The following is a 22,261-nucleotide window of genomic DNA, read 5'->3' on the forward strand; positions in this document are numbered from 1 at the left end:
AAGTCATTCTGAAACCTCCTTGAAATAAATGAAAACCTGTCAACACTTTAACTCCTCCAATGTGCTACTCATTTTTGTGAATGTTTTAGTAAATAAAAGAATTCAATTACTTCACTGGGGCATCCTCTCAGTGCAGCTGTTCAGCCTTTAATCTGTTTCACTGCTGTACTGCAAAACAACTTGCAAAAACCAGCAACATTTCCTTCTGCATCTTACCAATCATCTAATAGTCTTTATCAGATTTGTTTACACTTTTCAACATGAAAAAAATGCCCATTTTTCCTCATTCATCTGACCATTTATGTTTTGCGAGCTTAAGGTAATTTGGTACAAGTTGAGATGAATTTGTACAGATTGACCTTCACTAATCCGGCACCACTGGGACTTGAGGAGTGCCGGATTAATGAAAATGCCGAATTACAGAAGGATCATATTAAGCACAGTCAGTGCCGGATTATCAAATGAACCGGATTACAGGTAGTCGGATCAGTGAAGGTCGACTGTACTTCATAAACTTTAATTTAATTACCCTGAGATTATATTTCACATCCTGTTATTTCACAGCATTGAATTGTAATTGATCAGGCCAGTTATAATCTTTAGAAATTTATTTTAAGTTTTAATACATTACAATCAAGTTCAAAATCAGTAGGAACACCCATGAAATCAAAACCATAATGATTCTAGTATCTGCAGCAAGGTAGGTGATGTGAAAAACTTAATGACATTGAACCTGTAGTTCTCAGACATCATTCCATACCTCTGCTGCAGTTGCTGAAAATGAATGCTGTACAGGAAAATCACTCTGTCATGATTTTTTTTTGATAAGAGAGAGATTTAACAATCAAACATATATCAGTAGGGGCAATGGCAACACGGTGCAAATGTCACCCATGACATACCTATACCACGGATTCCAATAATGAATGCTAACTTTTCAGAAATATTTTCTTTAATGATTACTGTTAAGCTAATTGTGTTTCTCCCAGCCCTAAGATGTACCTACTTGATATGAGATCTTGCCACTTCCTCCAGTGGCCAACAAGTCATCTCAATTTGTACATGCAACTGCTGTATTAAAACAAGACCAGATAAAATTGCAGAGGATGATACCTCAAAAATAATAAAAAACACTATAAACTTTTAAAACTACAAACATTTGTAAAAATATTTTTAAAGTACAGACCATTGTCAGGTTACTAACCTGTACCCTAACCTGTGTAGAAATACACATAATTAATGCATTATCGTTATCTTCAAAAACTATTTACTAACGTTAAAATCAAAGATCAATAGTAAACTTGATTTTATATTATGTAAAATTCAGAACAATAACCCAAGTACTCATAGTTTGCGATGCTGTATTTATTTGGAATTTGGACACTGGAATGTTCCAAATCCTGGAAGGGTGGCTTTTCCTTGAAAATAGATGTCCCTATCTGAACCATGGTTTATACGTTTCACCAGATTTTTCTCAAACATCAGTGGATGGTAAGCACCCATTGTACAGGCTTGATCTTGAAACCTTTCATAATAATGGCAGAGATCTGTTTGTCTTTGTGAAGGCAGAAATTCATAGACATTTACTTGGTCGCAAATGGTCATCATTAAAAGGATACCTGAGAATAAAAGAAATGCTTCAAATGATGCAAAAAAAAAAGGGAAACAAGAATAGCTGAATCCACGTTCTGCTGTCAGTGCATAGGATCAAGTAAACACCCAGAACTAAACTCAACGCAAGTTCACCTTCTCTTGCATGTTTAGAACACTGAACATAGGGCACTATGGCACAGTACAAGCCAATCAGCCCACAATGTTGTACCAAATTTTTAACCTACTTTATGATCAAAAAAAGCGCTCCATTTTTCTAACACATGTGTCTATCTAAGAGTTTCTAAAATGCCTTTCTGTATCTACATTTACCATTATACCTGGCAGGGCTGTCACTACTCTCTGTGAAAAGAACATAACTGTGATATCCCCTATATATTCCTCCAATCACCTTAAAATTATGTTCCCTTGTACAGTATTAGCTATGCTTTCCCTGTGAAAAAGCCTCAGGCTATCCACTGGATCTATGCCACTTATCTTCTTGTACAACTTTATTAAGCCGTCTCTCATCCTCCTTCACTCCAAAGAGAAAAGTTCTAGCTCTCTACCTATCCTCAAATCCAAGCTCTCTAATCGAACAGCATGCTGGTAAATCTCTTCTGCACTCTCTCTAAAGCTTCTACGACAAGGTGGCTAGAACTGAACACAATATTTAAAGGGTGGTCTAACCAGGGTTTCATAGAGCTGCAACATTACCTCGTGGCTCTTGAACTCAAACTTCTGACTAATGAAGGCCAACATACCACATGCCTTTTTAACACCCCCTATCAACTTATGTGGTAACTTTGAGGGATATATGGATATGGACCCCCAGCTCCCTCTGTTCCTCTACAGTGCTAAGTATTATGTCATTAACCCTGTATTCCTTCTTCAGATTTGATGTTCCAAAGTGAATGACTTCACACTTCCCCAGGTTGAATTGTCGGCTAATCCTGAGACCAGTTCTGCATCCTGTCAACGTCCCATTGTAACTTATGTCAATCTTCTACACCATTCACAGCTCCACTAACCATTGTTTCATCTGCTAACCGATTTCATTTCCTCACCCGTCACTTACATGAGGTGCATAAAGAAGGCAGAAAAGAACTAAAGAAGGGAATTAGGAAAGCCAGGAGGTGCCATGAAATGCCTTTGGTAAGTAGGATTAAGGTGAATCCTGCGGCATTCCATACAAAAATCAAGCACAACAGGATAACTCGGTAGTGGGTAGGACCACTCAAGGATAAAGGGCAGAGCATTTGCTTGGATGCAGAGTATGTGAGTGAGACGCTTAATGAGTACTTTGCTTCAGTATTTATCAAGGAAAAGGACATGGAAGACCAGATCAGTGCTAAGTATATAAATATGTAGTGCATTTAGAGGTCAAGGTGGAAGAAGAGTTGGGCCTCCTAAAGAGTATTAAGCTGGATAAGTCTCCAGGGCCTAATGGGATTTACTCCAGGTTATTGGTGGAGGCAAGGGATAAGATTGCTGGGGTCTTGACCAGTATTTTTGTGTTCTCTCTAAGCACAGGCGAGGTCCCAGGGTACTGGTGAGTGACTAATGTATCTCCATTAAAAAGGAAACAAGGGGAAATCCTGGGAACTATAGACCAATGAGTATCATGCCAGTTGTATGAAAATTACCAGAGAAAATTCTCAGGAATAGGATATAAGAGCACTTGGAAACACATGACCTAATTAGGGAAAGCCAGCATGGCTTCACCTATCACTCCACCAGCCTCCGTGTTCGGTGCATAATTCTCCACGATTTCTGCCAACTTCAATGGGATCCCACCGCCCAAGCACATCTTCCCCTCCCTCCCCCCACTTTCTGCAGGGATCGCTCCCTACATGACTCCCTTGTGTATTGATCTCCCACCTGGCACTTATCCTGCAAGCAGAACAAGTGCTACACCTTCCCTACACTTCTCTCATTACCATTCAGGCCCCAGACAGTCCTTCCAGGTGAGGTGACACCTCACCTGTGAGTCAGCTGGGGTCATATACTGTGTCTTGTGCTCCCGGCGTGGCTTCCTGTATATCAGTGAGACCCAATGCAGATTGGGAGACTGCTTTACAGAGCACCTATGCTCCATCCACCAGAAAAAGCAGGATCTCCCAGTGGCCACCCATTTTAATTTCACTTCCCATTCCCATACATCAATCCACAGCCTCCCCTACTGTTGCGATGAGGTTACACTCAGGTTGGAGGAACATCACCTTGTATTCTGTCTGGGTAGCCCCCAACCTGATGCCATGAACATTGATTTCTTGAACTTCCAGTAATGCTTCCCGCCCTCACCATTCCCCATCCCCTTTTCTCCCTCTCACCTCATCTCCTTGCCTGCCCATCACCTCCGTCTGGTGCTCCTCCTCCTCCTTTCGCTTTCTTTCTTCCATGACCTTCTGTTCCCTCCTATTAGATTCCCCCTTCTCCAGCCCTGTATCTCTTTCAGCAATCAACTTCCCAGCTCTTCACTTCACCTATCACCCAGTGTTTCTCCCTCCCGTTCCCCACCTTTTAACTCTATTCCTCATTGTTTTCTCTCCGGTCCTGCTGAAGGGTCTCGGCCCGACACATCAACTGCACTTTTTTTCCATAGATGCTGCCTGGCCTGCTGAGTTCCTCCAGCAATTTGTTTGAGTTGCTTGGATTTCCAGTATCTGCAGATTTTTTTCTCGTTTGTGATGGCTTTGTGTTGGACAGGCCATGTCTTACCAACCTGATTGCCTTTTTTGACAAATCAACAAGAGTTTGATGAGGGTAGGGCAGTGGATGTTGTAAAGATGGATTTTAGTGAGGCATTTAACAAACTCCTTCATAGGAGGCAAATTCAGAAGACCAAGATGCATGGGATCAACAGCAAATTAGCTGCTTGGATCAGAACAGGCTTGTGCAAAGACGACAGAGGGTAGTGGTTGAAGGGACTTATCTGAGTTGGAGATTTGTAATTAGTGGTGTTTCACAGAGGTCTGTTCTGGGATCTCTGCTGTTTGTTATGTATATAAATGACATAGATGAAAACATAAATGTATACAGGTGGGTTAGTTAGTTTCTGTGAATTATACCAAGACTGGTGGAATTGTGGACAGTGCAAAAGACTGGCAAAGAATACAGCACAATGTAGATCAGTTGCAGGTATGGTCTGAGAAATGGCAGATGGGCTTTTCTCCGGGAAATGCCTGAAATGGGTGGGTTGTTTGGAGGAAAGGATAAGCAGGGGATGTTTGTCTCCTCTGGAACTTTAGAAGAATGAGAGGGGCCTTGATTGAAATAAAGATCCTGACCAGTCATGGTGAGGTGACTATGTAGAGGACATGGGGATTCTAGAACAAGAGGCCATTATTTAAAATTAAGGGATAATCCACTTATGGCAGAGCAGGCGTAACTTTTTTTCCCCATACAGGTTCCACCTCTTCCTCAAAGTGGAATGGAAACAATCTGAATTTCTGTAAACAACAGATGTAGATAGATTCTTGATAAGAAAGTGATGAAGAGTTATCGGGGACAGGCAGGCATTCAGAACTCTGTTACGATCTGATCAGTCATGATGTATTGAAATGGTGGAACAGACTCAGAGACTGATTGGCCCAAGTTTATAATACTAACAAGCAAGAATAAAGTTACCATCTTTCTATGCATAAAATATTATAACATGGAACAAAAAACACTTAGAGAAAGTTGTTTACTCACCTATGAATCCAGAGGAAGGGGGATTGCGCTGGATATCTTCAGCCGTGTTTTCCTGCATGACGTTCCAAAGCTGCCATTGCATTTTGGGATTTATAATATAGAAGGGCTGATTGGGATTCTTTTCACGATACTTTGTATAACTTTCAAAGAATTCATACTCCGGGTGTCTGAACCACTGCGGGTGGGGAGGGATCAAGGGGTAGGAAGAAAAGGAAATGAGAAATGAGTGTTGTGATGAAACTTGGCATTTGCTTCCTCCTCCCTCAAATGACTACTGTGAATTTTGAGAAAAAGCCCTGCTCAGAGGAAGTGAGGTTTAATCACTCATGTCCCATTATAATCTATGCTGTTATAATATGGATGTTTCATGTATTATCAAGAGTAAATCACTTTTAATCTTCACCATTGGAGATACTTAATTAACACTTTTAAGTAATGCAAAGCTGTCATTCTTGGTAAAAACCTTCTCAGAACAACTTTGTAGTTCTTTCAGAATCTAACTCCAAGCAGAAGCAAAACCCTTTCTGCTCTGGGTGCTTCCATTAATTATAAGGACAAAATCCAACTTTTGACAGACCACGTTTTAACATGTCTGTGGATAATATGAATGGACTTTAAACAACATCCATCAGAATTAAAATGAAATTTACCAAAGAATTAACTGTAAACTATAATATAGCTTCCTTCTTTTCTGCATTACATCCCATCACTCAATGATTCATGTACGTGAGTCATAGCATCAATGTCAACAATAAAGGCAATGACAAGGGAACTGGGAAATGTGCAGATTTACTCTAGCATGTATGTATGCCCTTCCACTGCATTTCAAATGTTGAGAACCAGCATAGTTACAGAATAGCTTCTAGCCAAAAAAGTTACTTAGTACAGTTATTCCAACTAAACAATGCAGATAAATCCATATCTTATTGATAACCATATCTATAATCACATATCATGTGGACAACAATGAACTTTAAAATGTTCTCAACAATAATTAATGCCAGTTTTGGTATGAGTGGCTTTTGCTGTTTACTAGTTTTGGATGTGCTGAAGTAGTTCCCTACACAGATGTGAATCGGTCAATCCCTCAAAGTGAAACTTAGATGGGCAACAACAAAAGTGCCATTCTTGTGAAGCTCCTTCAGCAACCAAATTCTATCAAGGGTAAGGCCTTAGAATTTTTCTGAAAGTTTCTAACATTAAAAGAATTAAAACAAATAATGAAATTAGTTAAAATCTCACTAGGCTCAATAAAAAAAATACAAGTTAACTCTTCACTTAAATGAATGTGAAAGATATTCCTGTGCCAAATCTAACTTGGTAAAGGTTTTGTAGGCAGATATTTTGGCATAATTGCTGGGGAATGCTACCTATGCTAGACTTCACATGGAGTCCAAAATTGCGGGAAAGATAAGGAGTCACTTACAAGTTTGGGACTTCTACATTCACATGATTGCACACAAAAAACCTGAACGTAATGGTCTTTATGCACTAAGTTGTTCGCAGTTCCATACAAGACTGTCAGTGTTTTATTTAAAGCTTATCTCATCTCTAAGATTGAAAAGAACTCAATCTGACTCTTCATATAAGAGTGTACTATTATAAATGTTGTATACAGTAACTTCTTCAAAATGTATGTTAAAAACATCAGGTGTTTACATTTTAAACTATATCTAAAGTCATTTACCAAATATGCAAAAAATGATTTTGAAATTAAAAAAAAAACATTTTGGGATCCTTCTTATGGTCACAGAAGCAAATTGATCCAAATGCATAAATTCAGCTTTTCAAAAGGATGATAGGTATCTTAAAAACATTCAATGGATTTGTCCTTACGAGAATGTTCAAGTTACATTGATACCTGGAAGCCCTTCTTACAAGAGGCTAAACTTAACACAGCAGGAGTGCAGAAAGTAATTCTGTAAATATGTTTGGCCTCGGTGGTGGATTTGTGACATGCACAATAGCTAGCAATAAATATGAATCATAGAACTGCTTTAGCATTCAGAACTCTAGAAGTGCATTAAGAAGGATCTCCCCAATCTGCATGCAGGTGCTGAGACAGCTGCAATTTAGATTTGTAACAGAGTTGAACCCCGATCTGATTGTGAAACTTAAAAATAAAATCTTCACCATTTTTTGGTGAGTAGAATTCATGAAGAAAAATTTAATTCTTTTTTGTAAATTAAGTAGTTAGTTAAAGAAGCTAAAATATGAAGAGAATTTTCCAAACAACTCCAGGACTTACTGTAATTCAAATACTCAAAGAAATCAGAAACTCCTTGATTAAAATATTCACTGCAAAAAGTAGTGTTTTGTTCTATAAACCTTTGAGTTACATACACATAAAAACACGTAAAGAAATTCTAGAGCTAACTCTGTTCTTCAGATCTTGCTGGGGAGTATTTAGGCAAACACAAGCCTTTAACATACACAGTGAGCTCCATGTCCCATCCCCCACCCACCGGCTTTGGGTTGCTTTGGAAGAATAGCAGCTAAAGGGAACAAGGCCTGAAGGTTACGCCCGGGGTGAAGAAGTAGCTAATTAAATTTTAAGTCATCCTGGACAATGGGCTGCTATGAAAGCATTGCAGATGTAGCAGTTCTGGGGTGAGCTCAACCACCAAGTGACATCACTGCATTTAGATAGGCACCTTCTCTCTTTCTCTTTCCCTCAGACAATTTTCCAGACAGCAATTGGGAGTGAGGCTCTCAAATGATTTTTACTTATTTATTGAGATACAGTGTGGAATAGGCCCTTTTGGCCCTTCAAGCCACAATACCCAGCAGCCCCAGATTTAACCCTTGCCTATTCACAGTACAATTTACAACAACCAATTAACCTACTAATTGGTATGTCTTTGGACAGTGGGAGAAAACAGGAGCACACGGAGGAAACCCACGTAGTCCCAGGAAAAAAGTACAAACTCCTTATAGACAGCATAGAAAAATGTCACTCAGGCACTCATAATCTGCAGTTAACATTATTCTTGGTGTGTTCTCTTGCTCTGGTTGACCAGGAGACAGTGATGATGGTTTTGGCAATTATAAAAACAAGGGTTTTTAAAATTCCTCTTGAAAGTAAGAGCATATTCTAGCATGTAAATTACATCATACCTCAGTAAGGTTAGCCGAATATTGTGCCGGGTCCCACACTAATAAGACACCCATTTCGTACAAACTGTTATCATGAAACTTGTGCTCTTGCAGTGCGACAATCTGTGGAAGAAAGTTCTGTTTTAGCACTTGCAAAATGCACGGGCAGCATTTATGTATCAGAGCAGGATGGTGAGTTGCTCATTAGACACTGTATTCCTCACTTCCATAATGCCCAGCAAAACCTATACTCTTCAAATAAAATTTTTATTTTATTTATTGTATATTTATGTGTCAAAATTTGAACAACAAATTGCGATGTCCCCCTCTAGATAGCAACAGTTTTATAGATCTATAGGGTACTAGAAAATCCAAATGAAGTTGATTTTTGCTTCCATTTAAACACTGAATTTATTCCAAGATTTTAATACTGCAATGTCCCATGCTATTTATGAAAATATACTGTCACCATCGGCATCACTCAACTAGGAAATCCCATACATAATCAGAACCTTACTTTCTCCAAAGCCTCCAGGTACATCAGAATTCTCACTTATGCCTTTAGCATTGTGAGTATATTCATTATAGAAGTTAATCTGCCTCAGTAATTGGTCCACACATTTCCATTTCTGCAATACCTTCCTTAGTTGAGTTTAATCTCCAAGTTGAGCCCAAATCTAAGTGAGAAAAAGTCTACAAAGCTCACAGAGCAGCACAACCAAGTTATTATAGTAACTCAACAAACCAAGATTGTTCAAAAATAAATTTGACACGCAATTACCAAAGGCATTGTACAAAATACTACAGATATACTAACATAAGGGTTAAATTTATTGCACAAATTTACATACCACAATGACAACGTAAATGGTGCAGCCCTAAGTAGGTGTAGATGATCCCTTGGTATCATCGACATCCCAGTTTCCTGCCATATGACCACAAATTTGGCAATGATGCAACATTCAATGTCCAACAATGAGCATAATAATGCATTTTGACTGTAATTATTTACATTAGCATCCCAAAGGTTGTGAATCAGTTAAACAGTGCCGTGAAAAAGTAATCAGCCCCAAACACTCTTTTCACATTTTATTGAGTCATTTACTAAATTTAAAATATATTGAACTAATCTACAAAATATTGTTCATCTTGTCAAATCAAATGAAACAATTCCAAAATATGTCAACAATTTACTAAAGATTAAAAACCAAAATTGTGAGGCTGAAAAAGTATTCATCCCTTTTCTAATTACTACACTGATTTTCCTCAGATGCAGTATACTGTATTACTTTACCAATTCACCCAATTTGATGATGTAGAAAATTGGAGGATCACCTGTTTTCGATGAATTCATGCAGATAAATACTTCCACCCTCTCTGTAAGGTCCAACCGTATGGTAGATTTTCAACAGACCAAGCCGAAATGAAGCCAAAAGTGCATTTACGGCAAGTCAAGGAAATGATAATAGAGAAGCACAAATCTCAGAAGGGTACAGACCACATCAAAGGCACTGAACATACCTTGGAGGTCAGTGTAGTTCATTGTGAAAAAGTAAGAAAATTATGAAAGCACAGCCACACTGCCTAGGTCAGGCTGTCTCTCTAAACTCAGTTGCCATAAAAGAATGGCAATTGTAAGACAGGCTACTGTGACACCAAAAGTTACTCTGAGTAAGCTGCAGAAGCCAGTGGCTGCCACAGGAGGTGAAGTTCATGGCTCCACAATCTCTAAGGCCTTGCACAAAAGGAGTGTTTATGGAAGAGTGGCAAGGAAAAAGCCCGAGCTAAAAACGAAACAAACATATCTTTGCCCAAAAAGACCTTACAAAGTGTCATTGGAAGATGCTGTAAAAATGTGGAAAGTGGTCTTATGGTTGGACAAGACTAAAGTGGAACATTTTGTCCTGTGTGGCCTAAATATAATACTGTGTATCAGCCAGGTAATAACATCCCTTCTGTAAATTATGGTGGAGGTAGCATCATGCTATGGGAATACTTTTCTGCAGAAGTGACAAAAAATCTGATCAGGATTGTTGGGAAGATGAATGCTACTAGATAGAGAGATGCTGAATACAAACCTCCTAGCCTCTACCTGAAAGCTTAAAATGGGGAGGACAGTGACTCAACAGACCGCCAGAGCAACCACAGAGTGGATTCAAATGAAGAAAATTGACGTCCTTGAGTGGCCAAGTCAGAGTCCTGACTTAAACCCGACCGAACTTCTGTAGCAAGATCTCAATATTGCTGTCCAGCACTGCTCCCCAACAAACCCACAGCTTCAGCAATTTTGCAAAGAAGAATGAAAAAAATTTGCTCCATCACATTGCGTAAAGCTAATAGACACTTATCAAAAAAGACTACTGCAACTGAATACCTAGCTTTTGAGCTCCTGACATTACAGTTTTTGAATTTTTAATTTTTCATGTTTTAAATTTTTCCCTGTTTTGGGGCTCTACTGAGGGGGAAAAAAAGGAGCATGTGATTCACAAATAAAAATTCTAAATTAAATTGATCAAAACCCATGATTGCAATACTCATTTATATGAACAAAGGGCTGGGGGCTGAATACTTTTTCAAGGCACAGCATTCACTGATATTCACACTTTCAAATACCCATTGAGGTCAGGCCCTGCCACACTAAAGCCATACTGATACTCATACAAGATGTGTAACTTCTGATGACACTATCACAGTGACAGGGATCCAGAAGAAATGCTCGTGTTGAAACAAAATTATCAGCTCATCACTTCCCTTCAGTCAACATGCTTGAAAACCTCAGTTCTGACATTGGGCTTCTACAGCATCACGGGAAAGAAATTTTAGATCACCTTAGTTCAGTCTCATACAAATCACAACTACAGTTCTTAATTTTTCAAATAGAAAAAGAAATTGGTTGGCACCAAATATAAAACTCAGCTGCTGAACAAATTCAAATTCATCATATGGTAATTTACGCTGGAGGAAATAAATCACTGGACCAATACCAGACACTCATTACTTCACTTATTTTTAACAGTTTTCAATCTCTACCGAGCAGCTATGGGACACTGCAGCTTTCCCAGAAATATTTAAATATGCAGATTTCTAAATAGCATTATTATTGAAAAAGTGTGTAAGGACTCTTTGTAATTTGTTGATGATTTTTGTACCTTCCAATTGCTGGTAATATAACAAGTTTTAGAGTAGATATTCTACAGAAGTTTTGCTTGCATGGAAATGTTGGCTTTTTAAATTTCAGAAAACTATTTTTCCATAGGGTGAGATTAGAATTGACAGTGCTAACTTGATATTCATCTTTTTTTTAGCTCCCATGCCCACGTGAATTCTGGGATTCAGCTTCCACGTCCCGTTAAAGAACAGCAAATTTGGTTACTGCACGCCCCAGAAACCCAACTAAAATGTGAATGGTTAACAGCTGGCTCAGATGTATGGATAATCGGCCAAACCATCCATTGAAAGATATTTACTAACCAGTGAAGCATAGCATTCCAAAGCTGATCATTTATAAAATGCAAATTCTGATGTCATAAGCTCACTATTAAAACCTCAGTTTACCAATGATTGGGGTGCATCATCCTGTAAAACTATTTGCATTTTAATCTAGTTACTAAATGCACATTTAATATTAAAGTCATCATTTAGTTTACAATTCAAGCCATGCCCAAAAAAGGAGTGGGTGGGAAGGAGCGGGAATTGCGTGAGAAGCTGTAAAGTGGCAAGTGGAAGGGGCAAAGAGGACATAGGAGAGTGGTTACTAGAAGTTAGAGAAGTCAATGTTGGAGAGTATGAAGATGGGATAGGAGGCCTTAACTCTCTAATCTGTGTCTAGGCTGAACTTTGCAGTAGAGGTGGTACAGACATGCCACTACAAGAGTGGGATGTGGAATTAAAAAGTCTGACCCCTGGGAGACCCTGGCTGTTACACTGGATGGTGCAACAGTGCTTGACAAAGCAATCTGTCCCCCACCCATGTTCGCTTTCTCTTATCCCTCTGATCCCATTACTCCTTTCTATCCCCTCCCCCTGCCATCACAACCTACCCACCAACCACATCTTCCTCCCTCGGGTTCCCACTTCCTTCATTTTATTTCATGGTCCCCTTTCCTCTCTTATCACGTTGCATCTTCTTCAACCTTTTGCCTCTTCCGCCTATCACCTACCAGTTTTTCACATCCTTCCCACTTCTTGCCCTTCCTCCCACTCTTTTATTCCGGCTTCTGCCCTTTCTTTCCAATCCTGATGACGAGTCTCAGCCACAAATAGTCACTATTCATTTCCTTCCACAGATGCTGCCTGACTTGCTGAGTTCCTCCATATTCCAACATCTATAGTATTGTGTTTGCCTATGGAAAGCCCAGAAAAGAGACTTCCATTGTCTTCAATGTTAATTCTGCTAGGCTTTTCCTTTATCCTACTGATCGCTCTTACAGTCATCACTGGCCAAATGGAATCACATGGTTTGAACCTGCTTCACTGCCCATGACGTCAGCTAATATTCCTGAGAGCAACACACATAAAATGCTGCCTGACCTGCTGAGTTCCTCAAGCATTTTGTGTGTGTTACTTGGATTTCCAGCATCTATAGATTTTCTTTTGTTTGTGATTCCCGAGAGCATCCTGCCACAACAGACTCTATTTATCATGAATTCTACCAAACTACATAAATGAGATTGGGTTGTGTAATTTATTTTAGATACAACCATGTCCAGCACCTTGGGAACGAAGATCCTCGATTACACCACCTCTGTATATTATTAGCCCCCATTATATCCTACAGAAAACAATACATAGTATAAGATACAAAAGTATAAACCTCTGAATCGCTACTGAGAATAAACTGTCAAGGTGATCCTATGTAAAGATTATTTGGAGAAAATAAACAAGAGAGTGGGAGGCTTGCTCTGACCTTGGACTGCTTCCATACAAGTACCAATCTTGTTCGACGTTACCTGTGAATTAACTATCCGAATTGTTGTACGGCTCCCCACATCAGACTCAAATCCTATGGTAGGTGCCCCATTGAACCTTATAATGGCATCATGAGCATCTAATAACAAGAGAAAGTGACAAGTACATTCCAAATGTTTTGCTTTAGAATTTGTTCAAAAAATTATCTATTGACAAATCTACAGGATGGAGATTATTTATATGCCATACAAACTTAAAGCAGTACAGTTTGTAAATCTGACAAATGAATCAGTTGAAGATCACAATTTCAAATTAAGTGGTTTATTTTAGTATGATGAACACAAAAATTCAGATTTCAGTGTTATTTATTTGCAAGACATTCAGAAAATGCAAGCTTTATGTTGGTTCCATAACAAAAGATTGTTACGTGTTTAATAGTTTAGATTACATTATGATGGCCATGTCCAGTATGACTTCAGTGATCCAACAGAATTAACCTTCTATTTGTTCTGGATATATATTCACAGCCTACGGTTGTTCCTCATATTGGGATTCAATATGTAACCAGGTATTCCTGTGCACTTCAGGAAGGGAAGACATGCTATTCCAAAGGGGGTGCCTCGTATCCACAGCGTAGGTGGATCGTACTTGATGCCAGTCCAAAATGAGTTGATTTTGGGCTGGTACGAGTGGAATTTCCACCCCCCCCCCCCACAACCGCCCCGACCCACCCAAAAAGGATGAACATTACATTACTGTAACCTGTACATATTGCTGAAGCTAGTGTGACTAGATCACAAAGATTACATTGATATTTTAAAATCTCCCCAAACCCCCTTTGCCTTGTTTTCCACTTTTCAGAGACATAATGGCACAATGATTATTATAATTATATTTCTGCATCAATAGCCTCCTTTAGATATCTGTTTTTACTGGACGACTTTGCACATCTTTTAGTTCTTCCCATTGCAAATAATGATGTGAAGATTCTATGGATAGAACTAAAAGTTGTGCAAAGTCATCTAATAATAACAGATACATGAAAGAGGCTACTGACGCGAAAAAATAATCATAGTGCTACACAGAGGCAGAAGCATAATCAAATGAGGCACTTGAAGGAAGTGACCAAATGTTTAATTAAAGTAGTTTAGGAAAGAAAGGGAAGTGGACAAATATATATAAGCTTATGGAGAAAAGTAGCACATGGAACTCAGACTGGTGAAGTCACAGGTATGATGGACAAAAGAAACCAATGAGATGGAAGAGTCAGCAGGAAGAAGAATTTAGGGAGGGTAATTTAAAACTGAAAGGAGTGAGTAAGAAGCAAACCCTTGAAAGATTTGAAGACCACAATATTTTAAATTCAAGTTGCAGCTACTTCAAGCCAGTGCAGTTTGCAAAGATGATGGGCAAATGGGAAGATGGAAACAGCTCTGGGAAAAGACTGTGGGCAGAGTGGGGATGGGGATTTGGGCCAGCATAGCAACAACTGAAATGATAAGGTACAGCCACAGACACAGAGTTACATTAAATCATTAGCAAGGTATGGGATTTCTATTGGAGATTTATGATGATGCTTTCAGTCTATTTAGTGTTTAACTGAAGCAAAATGTATCTTATACAAGGTTGGATGTTAAACTTGAAAACATCCAGGGAGTGGAGAGGAAAAGCATAGCTCCACCAGTCCACATATGAAAACTGATCCCACATCTGTAGACAATTTCAAAGGAAAAACTGGGGTAGGGGATGATGGGGCAGAAGGGGAAGAAAAGAATAAGCAAAACATGGGCACGTGGTAAAAAAAAATAGGCAGGGAAGCCATGAGGCTTGCATATGCAGACTAGAATGTATGACAACAGCACACCAAGAGGAATGTCACAGAAGAACCATTGGAGAAGCTATGAAGTAGTCATCTCTGTTAAAAGCCACAAGGACATTGAGGATAGATGAAGCTCCAGATCTGCAGAGCCACATGAAATTTTAAGCACCTTTCAGCAGAATAACAACCTGGACCACACACTCAAAAAAAGAGATGAATTTGTGTTCAAGAATTTTCAAAATGACGGGTGGTTAGTTGTAAGAAGCAAGCGTTTTTTGAGAATGTGACAGTTAGTGATCTATAACTAATGAGGTTTGTTCTGAAAAGCACAGCAGCAGGTGGCCATGTGGAGCAACTGGGGAGTTGGATGTTGACTGGCATTGTGAGAAGGAGATAAGAGTCTGCATCTCTGGCAAACTGAGCTCAAGCAGGACACAAATGAGAAAGCTAGATGCAAGAATCCACCGACTAGGAAGCAGTACAGGTAGATTTAACTTCTCCAGCAAAAGGTAGTAAGGAAGGAGTGATTAGGATAATGTTTGCGGGAGGTAGAGATGGGAAATCCAGAAAAAGCAATCAGGAACATGCATCAATTATGGACCAAGAACATAGGGTGAAACACTGTGAGAATATGAATGACAGAACAAAAAAAAGGAGAAAGATCGGAAAATAAAATCTGAGAATGAAGTGGGATAAATGACTGAGAGTAGAGATAGATGATGTGCAAACAAAAAAAATAAGGTGATGAAAATGAAATTCTTGGAAACATTCTGGGAAGTCAGGTGTGGCATCGGAAAATGGTTAGATAAAACATAATAGATATTCTTTTAAGCAGAATGAATTCACAAAAAAATTTATTTCTCTGTACTGTGCTTATGCAGTGGTATCTCATCTGCATTATAAAAATACTCATGACAGGAAAAATGTTTAAATCTCATGTGTCTTTCTGCAAACCATGTTAAGTATCTTCCCACTCGTTTAAATCAATCCACTGACTCCCTGAATGATCTGTTACACAGTTTCATTTGACTCATTAATTCGCTTGACACAGTTATATTTTGCATCCAGAGAAAAGAAAGTCACATTTCATTTGGTTTTAATCTCCCTTGGGATACTTGGCCCAATATGAACAATACATATTCAGTTTCATTCAATGCCCAACTCAAGAGGGATATTAGTGTCACAATCTAACAAAAGTAGCAATCAGCCCAGTGGTGTGCATTACTGAATCTAGTCGTAATTAAATACAAGCTCGTTAGATTTTAACATTGATCTCATTGTCAGCTGGTTAATACTGCAAATTATTAGAAAATGCTCAATTGTAACCATTTCAATACCATCACTGGAATTCTCAAAAGCAGAGAAAAAATGCCCATGGCCTTTTCTGCCCCGCTGTCAACAATCTAAAAATTCTGAATTGTTCTATTGCAGCACCACTTTCAAAAGACTGAAAAGTGGAATTAACCCAAGACCAAAATGAGCCAAAAACATTCACTCATTTTGTCAAACACATCTCAAAGTAAATTTCTTTCAAAGTACTTAGTGTTATGCAAAAGTCAGGCACATACAGTATGTACAGCTAGGATGCCTAAGACTTTTGCACAGTACTGCCATAATTTTATGTATTGCACTGTACTGCTGCTGCAAAAGAAAAAACAAATTTCATGACACACGAGTGATGATAAACCTGATTCTGATCTGGATCTCTATTGCCGGACTGAGAGAGGGAAGGGGGCAGGGAGAGAGGAATCATGGTGGGGAAAAAGGGGAAGCAAGAAAGGAGGGAGTGGAAAGCACCAGACAGACATTCTGTAATGATCAATAAACCAACTGTTTGGAAACAAATAACCTTGCCTAGTGTGTCAGGGTTGGGTGTGCCTGCACCTGTGCCAACCTCCCCTACCCCTGGCACTCCTTCTCTGCTACCTGTCCCACATCTCTCCTCTGGCACTCCACTCTAGCCATTCTGACATCCTTTGCTCCCACCAGATTAACAAAGTTAACATTCTGCTCCACATTAACAAGTACTGTATTTTTCAAAAGTCTTTGACACCCTACCTATATATATGTATTTGTCATTATACTGTATATGATTCATACATAGGGAATATAGTCAGATTCATTTTCTTGTGGGCATTCACAGTAGATTCAAAGAAACACTATAAATCCTGAGAAAAACTACACACAAAAGAAAGACGGACAACCAATGTGCAAAAGACAACTGCAAATACAGAGAGGAAAAAAACCAAAATAATTACAATAAATAATATCAAGAATGCGAGTTGTGAGTCCAAAGTTAGTGGAATCAGTTCAGCGTTGCCAGAAAGAGGCACTTTTTTTTCCCTTAAATAATAGTGGAAAACTTGGGGCCTCCTTCTAGCAGCCACAAATAGCAATTATATATTAGTGTTCAATGGGCTTCACAAATTTGGCCACTGATTTTTGTATTTTGACAACTGAAGATAAAATCCCATAATAGACCTGTGTAATATCCAAGGGTTCTTAAGATTTTTTCAGAAGAAACTATTTGCCTGAAACTTGAATGTACCACCAGAAGATGTGGTGGAATCGGATACAATTACAATTTAGAGGCATTTAGGCAGACACACAAACAGGCAAAGTTAAAAAGGATAAAAAGGTAGATATTGACATTGTGGACCAAAAAATTGGACAGTACAAAATTCGCTGTGTGACTCCATTAAATGACTGGGTATTCTGATATCAATTGGCCAGTGGGAAGAAATTGTAAAATTCTAAATTACTAAACAGACAGCAAAGAAGGCATTCATTTTGATTACTAATTCTAATTGTTAGGATCTCTGTGTTCAAAAGGATCTGAGAACTTAATTTGCGAAAAGTGAAAAGAACTGTTCAGCTTTTATACTGGGATGCCTCAGCTTCCCTTTTCCAAGCAGCTGGGGTAGATTTTCAATGTGCTGCCAGGATACCAAACTACATCCTGTTTTGACTCCATTTGAACTCTGCATGGTACTTTTAAAGTTCTATCCCAATGCCTACAAACCTTTTCATTTCTTGATTCCAAGCACAATAAAAAGATAAATGTAGGAAGACCAAAGGCTTCCTCTGCACTGCTGAATCCTAGAGCTTCAAACAAACAGCATTGTTTTGAGCAGCCGGTGGTTTTTGTGTTCTTTTTTGTTTAGTCTCTTTGGCTTTATATCATTAACTAACCTATTCCATGTTGCCAGTGAGCAACTGAATTACAAATACTGCTACACACCATAAGACCATAAGATATAGGAGCAGAAGTAGGCCATTCGGCCCATCGAGTATGCTCCACCATTCAATCGTGGGCTGATCCAATTCTTCCAGTCATTCCCACTCCCCTGCTTTCACCCCATACCCTTTGATGCCCTGGCTAATCAAGAACCTATCCACCTCTGCCTTAAATACACCCAATGACTTGGCCTCCACAGTGTTGAAGCAGATGGGTGGATAGGAATGGTTAAGTGGCATTCCTACAGTATGGTCAACACATGCAAAACTCTTTCTATATTAGGCACACATATAAACAAAGCATTTATTAGCCCTTGAGCATTAGAAGTATCAAAAATTATCATTATACATTTCATCTGGATAATCTCACAAGTGATCAGCACAACTTTGTCAGAAACCTTAACTATGCGATGTTTGCATAGATCTTCTGCCTATCTCATCCTGAATGCAAAAATCAAAGAAAACATGGTGCATGTTCCACTAATGCTTGAGTGCTCATCTAACTAAAAAGGAATTTTAAAGCCACATTGAAGTGAGGAAAGGAACAGCCACATTAAAAGGCAGATTCTATTTCCTTTCTGTCATGCATAAACAACAGAAAGGGCAGCAGCTCTCCACCTGACTTCACTGAAAGAAAATGCAGCCCGAATTCTTGTCACAAGCACAGCTGCAGATACACAAAGGCCTGGTAGGGGGAAATCAAGCATGTGAAAACACAGCAATCATCAATGGCGAAATACTGATTTCAAGTCTAGGCTTTTATTGACAGTAGGAAGGCCTTTTTATGAAAACATTCACAAAGTTGCTAAAAAGGGGCTATATAAACATTTCAAGTTGCTGTAAGTCTGGAAATCTCTTCACAGCCACTCTCACACTTGACTTAACACAAGTGTGTTGGAAAAAATTACACACCTGCACTGAAAGAAATACAAGTCAGATATACATTGTGACAAGGCAGGAATCAGCACCAGCCTGTGTGATAATGATTTATGGTTGTAACAGTGACTTCAAATGAAGCTTTTAAGCAGCTCCCTAAGCTCCCTATTAAATAAAGCCAACTCAAGTGATTTGGCACTGTGGTGTCGTTTAATACCAAGGACAATGAAAAGAACCATTTCTGAAAAAACAAATCATTGACCCTGGTTATCAATCCTAGGAAATGTCCATTACATTGCCTGATTTATACCATTTACCAAATTACCTTGAGCAGTTTTGGTCAAAGTGCAAAAGGACTTTAAGGAAAGTAGATGGAAATGTGAGGAAAATAAAATGGGATTACTATTACATTAATGTAAATACAGGCTTGGAATTGGTGGACTGAAGTGCCTGGTTCTATGACTCTGTAGCTGTAAGAGTTCAGAAGAATAAGAGATCTCATTGAAATATATATGGGATTTGACAAGCAAAATAAGGCCAGGATATTTCCCCTTATTGATGAAGTCTAAGAGGTGGTATCACGATCTTTGGATATAGTTTAAGACACTTAGGACTAAGAGAAAACAGAGTGCTGAGCATATGAAAACTTTTCCATGGAAGTTTTGGAGACAAAGTTGTTCGATGCACTTAAGGAAGTAGATTGACTCCGAGACACTCCGGGCATTGAAGAGTACAGGGATATCACTGAGATAGAGGATTGGCCAACAATGAGACTGACTGGCACAGCAGCCTGGATGGGCTCCTGCTCCTGTTTTCAGTGGTTGCCAGTTTCTAACAATCAACATGAAAACAGAATACTTTTGCGGTACCTCTGATTCTTAAGTGCGAAAGTATAATTCTAATTTGTTTAAAAAATAGATTCAGACCTCTAAAATTTGTTTCTTTTGGACTTAGCCCAAAACTTTGATGGTTTATTCCCTTCTATTGATACAGCCTAACTTGCTGAGTTCCTCCTGCATTTTGTGTAGCAAGGATTGGTGTGGGATTATTGGCTCAATGATTGTCATCAAGTGATTCCTACCAAATACTTCTGAATTTCTAAGCAGAATACAATAAAGAAATATGTTCAATAAAGAACTTCAGCTTCTGGTCCACATGCTGAAATTTCCCAGAAAATCTGCAACAGAACAGCGTTGCACAATTATCATGGCACAAATTTGATCCATTGCTACATTTAAATGGGGGGGAAATAGAGGGAGTCCATTTTCTATTGGCAAGCACTTGCAAAATAAAGCAAAAAAAGACATTATCAATTTACATACAGTGAGTAAAGATTTAAAGATCGGTTGTATTTGTCACATATGCATCAAAACATACAGTGAAATGTATTGTTTAAATCAGTGGTCCCCAACCACCAGGCCGCGGACCAGTATCGGGCCACAAAGCATGCGCTACCGGGCCGCGAGGAAACGATATGATTTGGCGATATGAGTCGGAGATATGAATCAGCTGCACCTTTCCTCATTCCCTGTCACAGCCACTGTTAAACTTGAACGCACGCGAGGTCATTACCCGTGCATCATCTATGTCAGCACAGGAAGAAGATCAACTCCTCGAGATTGCAAGGTATGTTTGACATAACATCTCTGCCGGCATTCCGGATCAAAGTCAAGGCTGAATATCCTGAGATAGCCACGAAAGCACTGAAAACATTGCTTCCGTTTCCAACATCATATTGCTGCAATGAATGCAACGAAAACTAAACTGCGGAATAGACTGGACATAAGGAACCCCCTTCGAGTATCGCTGTCTGCCATCATCCCTCAATAGGACCGTCTTGTTGCAGGGAAACAAGTCCAGGGCTCCCACTCATTCAGCGATATTGGCATGTTGCAATGATTTTTTATGTTCATACGGGGAAAATATGTGCTGTGTGTTTAATATCCAAACATTACTTAAAATGTTATGATGCTATTGACTTATATAACCATATAACAATTACAGCACGGAAACAGGCCATCTTGGCCCTTCTAGTCCGTGCCAAACACTACTCTCACCTAGTCCCACCGACCTGTACTCAGCCCATAACCCTCCATTCCTTTCCTGTCCATATACCTATCCAATTTTTCTTTAAATGACAATATCGAACCTGCCTCTACCACTTCTACTGGAAGTTCGTTCAACACTTACTTCAAGCTCCCCTGTCCTCCCCTGATAATTGACTTATCACTATATTCATGCGAGGAAAATATACGCTGTGTGTTTAATATTAAATTCGTTAGATAAGCCCGTTTAGAAACGAAATTGAGTGTATTAGCCACTTATCACCTATATTCCGGTCGTGATTACCCCCCCTCCCCCCGAGCAGAATCGCCAAAAACGATTTGTAGAAAAAAAAAATCAGCACACACACACATGCGCAATTCACGCATGCGCACACAGGTGCCCGCGCAAGGCTTCATGGTCATTGTAGTCTTTCCCTGGGTAAACACAACATATTTGACTGCTATTCTTATCCGCTGGCAACCCTACCCCCCCCCACCCCCCCCCCCCCACCCCGGGGTCGGCCGGTCCGCAAGAATATTGTCAATATTAAACCAGTCCGCAATGCAAAAAAGGTTGGGGACCCCTGGTTTAAATCAACAACCAACACAGTCTGAAGATGTGCAGCCCACAAGTGTCAACATAATATGCCCACAAATAAAACCATGAGGTTAAAATCAAGTTTAAACATGATCTTTCTGGCATCCAACATGTTACTGAAGTATTCTTAATCTCAGGAGTTCTCTCCATCTACAAAGCAGAAATATTTTAATGTAATTTTGGCCACTTCAAAAAGGAAGAAAAACTTGTTTACAGTGTTCTACCATACACATAAGTTTATCTAATCTAGAATTTGCAGATGTTGAACAAAAGTTAAAATGTTAACCTTGTTTTTCCTCTCTCCACAAATGTTACTTGATATACTGAATATTTTCAGCACTGTTTTTCTGAATATATTGAACAAGATTATCTGAGTAAAAGTGGAGATATCAGGAT

General features: G+C 39.1%; 1 protein-coding gene across 12 annotated transcripts in view; it reads right to left on the minus strand.

Annotated features, from left to right (window-relative positions):
• Positions 1–590: 590 nt before the first annotated feature.
• LOC140196415 (beta-galactoside alpha-2,6-sialyltransferase 1-like) overlaps positions 591–22,261 on the minus strand; it is a 127,465-nt gene continuing 105,794 nt past the window's right edge. For all 12 annotated transcript variants that reach the window (XM_072255572.1, XM_072255571.1, XM_072255570.1 and 9 more), the window contains 4 exons: positions 13,332–13,429; positions 8,404–8,505; positions 5,287–5,461; positions 591–1,619 (listed from right to left, as the gene is read on the minus strand). In XM_072255572.1, the coding sequence (XP_072111673.1) occupies positions 1,366–1,619; positions 5,287–5,461; positions 8,404–8,505; positions 13,332–13,429 (629 nt within the window). In that variant the 3' untranslated portion in view covers positions 591–1,365. The remainder of the gene's footprint in view (positions 1,620–5,286; positions 5,462–8,403; positions 8,506–13,331; positions 13,430–22,261) is intronic.

This window comes from Mobula birostris, chromosome 4 (assembly GCF_030028105.1).
Source record: "Mobula birostris isolate sMobBir1 chromosome 4, sMobBir1.hap1, whole genome shotgun sequence".
NCBI lineage: Eukaryota > Metazoa > Chordata > Chondrichthyes > Myliobatiformes > Myliobatidae > Mobula > Mobula birostris.